Source organism: Solanum stenotomum, chromosome 1 (genome assembly GCF_019186545.1).
Source record: "Solanum stenotomum isolate F172 chromosome 1, ASM1918654v1, whole genome shotgun sequence".
Classification (NCBI taxonomy): Eukaryota; Viridiplantae; Streptophyta; class Magnoliopsida; order Solanales; family Solanaceae; genus Solanum; species Solanum stenotomum.
This window is the reverse complement of record NC_064282.1, coordinates 71,605,880-71,612,380: the sequence shown is the minus strand read 5'-3', so window position 1 is coordinate 71,612,380 and position 6,501 is coordinate 71,605,880. Positions and strand designations below refer to the sequence as shown.

General features: G+C 36.5%; 1 protein-coding gene across 7 annotated transcripts; it reads right to left on the bottom strand.

The window, feature by feature from the left end:
- Positions 1–979: 979 nt before the first annotated feature.
- Positions 980–6,294, bottom strand: LOC125848581 (F-box/kelch-repeat protein At1g55270-like). 7 transcript variants are annotated; one of them, XM_049528466.1, is made up of 3 exons: positions 6,152–6,294; positions 5,697–5,842; positions 980–2,817 (listed from the first exon to the last, which is right to left on the bottom strand). In XM_049528466.1, the coding sequence occupies exons 2-3, from the start codon at positions 5,757–5,759 to the stop codon at positions 1,567–1,569; spliced, it is 1,314 nt and encodes a 437-aa protein (XP_049384423.1). In that variant the 5' UTR covers positions 5,760–5,842; positions 6,152–6,294; the 3' UTR covers positions 980–1,566. The 7 variants fall into 7 exon arrangements, with proteins under 7 accessions (XP_049384423.1, XP_049384444.1, XP_049384437.1 ...); XM_049528487.1 differs by having other exon boundaries at positions 6,050–6,282; XM_049528480.1 differs by having other exon boundaries at positions 6,093–6,282.
- Positions 6,295–6,501: the final 207 nt, after the last annotated feature.

The window sequence follows — 6,501 nt, the reverse complement described above, 5'->3', positions numbered from 1 at the left end:
TTCCATGTTCAAATTTAAAATCATCCTGCCATTAACATCAATCATTTTGTATGATATATCAAAAGAATCAAAACATGAATCTCATAACTAAATTTTGGGATTGTTTAGAGGAGATTTGAGTTGGTTGAGATTAGAAAAAATCGATCTGCAATGTATACTTTATTGTATAAACAATGTTATAGATGCATATACATCTCTTATATATAGTTATACATCATCTATGCATGAGTAAACATTATTTATACAATATCGATACATTACATATACATATGACCATTTTGTTGAACATACTTTAAAATGATCTGACAAGGCTTTTAAGTTAACCCACACTGTTTTTGCTGGTTTCTTGCACTGAAAATAAGCAAATCTTGCTCTTCCACTTATGCTAAAAGCCACTAGTTAATAGATGCTTTCTAATTAGACTATTTTTAGTCAATTGTTTATGTTAGGCCAAGAGTTATAGTTAGTTGTTGATGTTTCGGTTGTTTCGTCCTCATTGTTAATGCCTGCTAAACCAATATAGAAAGATAAGTTATCAATATAATATGAAATCGTGTAGCTTTCCTTTTTCCATCTATATGTTACTTCCATCAGTCAATGATATATTTAGTATTTTCTTCAATCATATTGGTGATAAATTCAAGGAATAAAGTAGCGAATATAACACTGGCAAGAGATTTCCAAAATGTCATATTTGGAAGATCTATTACAAAGATCTCTCATACATAATTCTGGAAGAAAATTCTTTGAATTGCAATGCAACACATGATAATTATTCTACCAACGGTTGTATAGATATGCAAATACAACAGGGCATCAATATTGAGACGCCACATAACTCCTAATAATGGTGGTGTATGAGTCAAGTTGTAAGCACCTTGATTGTCCACTAGGTACTTACGACCTCCCATCAACATAGATCACATAACTTTGTCTGTCAAGACTTAAGTTGTCAATGAGCGTGTAATCACATTTTGATAATGCAGCTTACCCCCATCTTATAAAACACAAATCTTGAAATCAAGCATGGGGGGAGAAGGTAGGAAATGAAGATTCCAGCTATATCTCCATGTCAATATATGCACATAAGAGTATCTAAGACTAGAAGCTACTGGTACAAGACTAAAGGCCAAAAGAATGTACAAACATATATCTATCTGATCTCTTTGTGAATGTTATAAATAGCCCCCAATTTTACTGTCAAAATCATCAGCAAGGTAGCTCTGGATTTGAACAATTTTCTGTGAATCCATGAATTGTAAAGTATGAAATTACCATAGAAACTCATGCATGAGCTATTAATGAATAACCTCAACATCTTCTCTTCGAGACAAATCCAAACAATTCCAGGAGACATCCATCTACATACACTTCAAGGCAAGAAATAACTGCTGAGGCTGCCGAAGGTCATTTGGAAGTCTAAAAGTACGATGGAATTATTTGATTCATAACCAAAGCAGGAGCATGCTGATGATTCGGAACTGCAACTCCAGAAAATTTTGTTCTTGAAACAGAAAGTAGAAGCAGCTCTCAGTTCTCATCAAGAGTGGCTAAGACTTCCAATGCTCAAACTTGTAAAACCTGACAGTGCACAATATGACTCTTCAAACCTGCTCGTCCTGCGATACTTGACCATAAATTTGTGAACATAGTTCTGAAGTGACCTTTACCAGCAATGTTTTCCCAAAGATGAGGGTTAGTTTCCACACGCTTATCAGGACTCAACACATCAATGATGCTGATGCTCATGTTGTTACGAATTATACAAAGTTTACCATTAAGGGGAACCAGAGCAGCAGCTTCCAAAGCACGAGAACTTCCAAGGTGGAGCTTGCTATCAATAAATCTGATCCATGACTGAGTAGATTCATCATATACTCTAAGTTTGCACCCATCACGACAATCCAAAGCATATAGACAACCATTCATGGAGATGCTTGGGTTGCGCCAACCAGCAACCATCCTGTTGTTAACTGGGCTCCATGCATTTGTATCAGGGTTATAAGCTTCACTGAGAACTTCTCTGTGGGATCCCAAACCTTTTATAAACCACTTCCCATCATACACTACCCCAATAAAAGGCACCATAGCTGTGCTCATATCAGCAATAAAACTCCAGCGCTTCCTGTTTGGGTCATAAACTTCAGCTGAACGAAGAGTCCTCTGTATTCCTTCACATTCTCCACCAGCAACATAAAGACAATTATTAATTACACAAGAGCCAAAGAAATGGCGTTTGCGGAGCATGTCTGGTGCCCTCTGCCATCTATTTGTTCGAGCATTGTAAAAGATTACCCTTCGCATAGACCCCTTGATTGGATCTTTCCCTCCAAACAAATAAAGATGGCAACCACTAAGAACAGCACAACCAAATCCAAGGGCTTCACTATAATCCCCTGGAACAGGTGGAAGTGGCTGCCAAAGTTGGTAAGTTGGGTCAAATGCATGCCATGAAATCCGTCCATCACGATCTCTTTTAACCACATATACCCACTCTTCAGCCATTCCAAGACTCTTCCTTTGAGAGTAAAAGAAGTTACCAGCAAGAAGCCTATACCATCTTTTGCAAACTAGACGGAGCTTGCTAAGTTCAACACGAGGAACACGTACTAGACAAGCAATTGCAAGATCATCAGGTAGGCTAGGCAGAAGAGGTGGCTGCACTCTTGACCTCTCCCTTCGAGAGTTTTTACTTTTGTGTGCATGAGAACTGATGTCTGACTGGATACAAAGTTTTGAACCTGGGACAAATTTTCTTGCCCCAGCAACTGTCTTTAAGCCCGAATCAACATTGCAATAGCATGATACAGAATCAACCTGCAAAATTAAGGAAATGCAGGTATATATAATTTCTCTAACAACCAGAAAATGTAGCATGCGAGGAATGTTTTTTCTACAATAACACCAAAACAATAAGAAAGACAAAATATTATTCTTAGCTATTAACACAAATCGAGAAAGAAAAGTTTAGTATATATATTTCAATCTGATTTTTGAGAACTCAAAAAGCCTGAGCAAGGTATATACACAAGTTTAAAAACAGAAGATCATAATTTTACTAGCTAAAAGCTTTTCAAATAAGCCTTGCCAGATAATACCAAAACCTTTATTTTTTTTGTCTATTTCTGTTCTTTCACTGTTTCTTTCTTCTTCTCCTTTTTTTGGTGGGGTTTGGAGGTCAGTGTTATTAATCATTACTCGACAAATCGATCAATAGCGCAGAAGACAGCCCCACATGCTTATAATAGCAAAGTACTCTCTCCGATGAATAATGCATGTAAATGATGGTTTTCCACATATATAACTAAAGGGTCTCCCTGCCAACAACTTTCATTAACAGAAAGAAAAAATAAAGTCAAGTGGCCCTTATTACTCAATGCGGTACCACTTAAAAAATCATACTTTTTGGAGCCTTCACCAAAACAATCTACTGCTATTGATTTTTCAGATAATTAGCACCCCCAACACAATCTATTGCTATAAGACAATACGTACCCAATGTTAACCTTAACCATATGACTTTTAAAACCTTTAATGCATACTAGAGCTAGGTAGCCAATCCATGATTTGCTTCTTTGCATCCTCCAATTCTGGAAAAGCTAAATGCCAAAAGTCAGCTCACATGCTAACCACATTAAATTTAGCTTGTTTGATGACAAATTATGTCCTGGTAAAAGGTAATTACACTGATGTCTCTTGACCAGCAGTGTGTTCTGTTACCCTTTATAAATCCATATTTGTTCCTCTAGCATAGCTTCACTTGTGTGTAGGGTCATCATTGTACCAGCATGAATAAAGAGCTAGGACCTGACAGAAAGGCACCTCCACAAAGTTGCTAGATATAGCAGCTGAAGTTCTCAGAATGGAGAGGACCAGTATTTTTTTATTTTTTTTTATGACCGTGGTGTCCGGGCCAACTTTTGCGCAGCTCGACTAATTCCATGGGATACCTGTCACCTCCCACCAGCAGCAGGTGCTAGGTAACTCTGTCCACCAAGGCTAGGACAGAGAGGAGCAGTATTACTGATGTACCTTGTTGGTACTGAACACTTTCCTTTTTCTTCGATTCCTAATGTTGATTTTATTGCTTTCACCTTTGATTTTCCCCATTCCCCCTAGCAAATATCAATCTTATATGTTTCATCGTCTTAAGTTTCCCTCATTTAACCACCACTTTTTGCAGCTCTTTCAGATAAAAGAGTTACTACCTCATTCACTAAGGAGTTCTCAGAATGGTACTTATCCTCAATCATTCTGCAAAAATCATAATACTTTTTACATCCATATACACGTGAATACATAGTCTTCTGCAACTTTATGCACACATAAAGTAAGCTGCTATTTCTACTAGTTACACCATCCTCAGTCCATCAAGAAAGATGAGCTACTTTAACATATTATGACGAATCACAAAGTACAATGCATCTAGAGGCTTAATTTACAGCAGTTTATGAAGCCTGTGTACAAATTTCCAATATGTAGACATATGAATCGAACTAGATTAAAATATTATATCACACTCATATACATACCATTCACATTTAGATTCTCCATACTCAAAGTCAGTCAGTTGAAAGAAGTTTGATTTATGAAGCAAGTGTTAGAGTTCCACATGGTTGTGGATGGGGTAATTGGTCTCTTTATATTATCTTGGGCATTTTCCCCCATGAGCTAGCTTTTGGATTGGGTTACGCCCAAGTGTATGACTTAGCAGTTAATGAAGTGGATGATGATCATGGGATATTAGAGTTCAAACTCCTAGTTGAGGCAAAAAAACTAGGTAATTATTTCCTTCCGTTTGCCTATGTACTTAGGTGGCTCGATGGATAGGATGTAGTAGGTATTTTAGTAGATAGGGACCTGAGGGAGCAAGTGGCGGAGGTTAGGAGGATCAATGACTGAGGGTCCACTGAAAACGGTAGGTAATTATTTGCTACTTTAATTTGTTGTATTTGAGCTGAGGGTCCTCCAAAACAGATTCTCTACCTCTTCGAGATAGACCGTAAAGTAAAGGTAAGACCTGTGTATACTCTAACCTCCCTAGACCCCACTGGGTATGTTGTTGCCTAGGTATCATGGACAGATTAGCAAGTAGTCATTGAATAGTCTAGGTCTTATGCAAACTACCCCAGACGCCTCCCATTATCCAAAAACAAATATTCTGGAAACCATCCTCATCATATCCAATGAAAACTTATCAAAACAAGGCAGTATGACTAGCAGATATGAGTAACAGCAAACTGCATAAAGTGAAGAACAAATTTCTCAATTTTTATTTCAAATTCAGGAAAACATAAACCCAGAAGTCACATTTTCATTCCCCCCCCCCCCCACCCACCCACCCACACCCTTTTTTTATTTTCTTTTTTAATCTTTTTTACCCCTCCCTAGAAACTCCCACGTTTTTGTTCCCTTGGTTACTAGAGCCCACAACTTAGGGTTCAAAGTGGAGGGTGTTTATCATTTGAACAACCCCTCTTCCCAAAAGACGTTGAAGAAGGATGTGAGCTGAATTCTAAGGAGAAATGCTGCCGATTCAGCAGGAATATTATGCTAATCCAAATCCCAAAAGAATAAATTCAAAACAACCCAAGCACCAAAAGTTGCTCCTTTACCAGAAATTTTCATAAGGGTATTGAAACAAAGGAATTAATCAGAAATCAACAAAAAAATAAAAATGAAGATAGAACACTCACCAGTGGAGGCTGAACTCGAAAACCCCTATGTGCATTTGAAGACCTTTCAATTGTTTGGTCCATCTTTGTACACAAGATTTCATTCACAGATAAAACCCACAACAAAAATCAAGATTTCACCCCTCCACACACAGATCAAGACCCTTCTGCTAAAAAATGACAATAAAAAAGTTCTCATTATCAGAATCCAACCAAAAAAATCAATTAAAAAAAAAGTAACAAACTCAGACCTTTTGGGAGTCTCTTTTTTACAGCAATTTGCAGAAAGAGAGAAGTATGTTTCAAGAATCTCTCTACTTATAAAAATGAGCAAACATAAAATGAAGACTACAGCTGGAAAAATTGTCTTTTACCTAGTTCAATTGTATTTTGCAGATTCTGATAATCACTACTTACATTATTGCAGAAAAATTAAATTCCAGTTCTTGACACAGGACAAAAAAAAAAAACTTGACCAGATTTTTCAATGGTAGCATTTAATTTATTGGGTCAAATCCAAACCGTTCTGTCTCTATTTTGTGTGTGTGAAAGAGAACTGAAGAAGACATGCCAGTTTGTGGCGCGGAAGACGGGATGCTATACTAAAAGAAAGACTACTAATATATTCAAGAAAATTAAATGAAAGGTGTCAATAAAGTTTTGCTTTGGTTTTTGGTGATATTTGATCAAGAAATGGTCAAATTTATTTTAAAAAGTAATTAAGTTAATTTAGGATTAAATTAACATTTTCAAAATTTTCTAATGTTTTATAAAATTCAAAAAACCACTTTTTTTTAAACTTTCTATTTAAAAAGAAATATTAAAA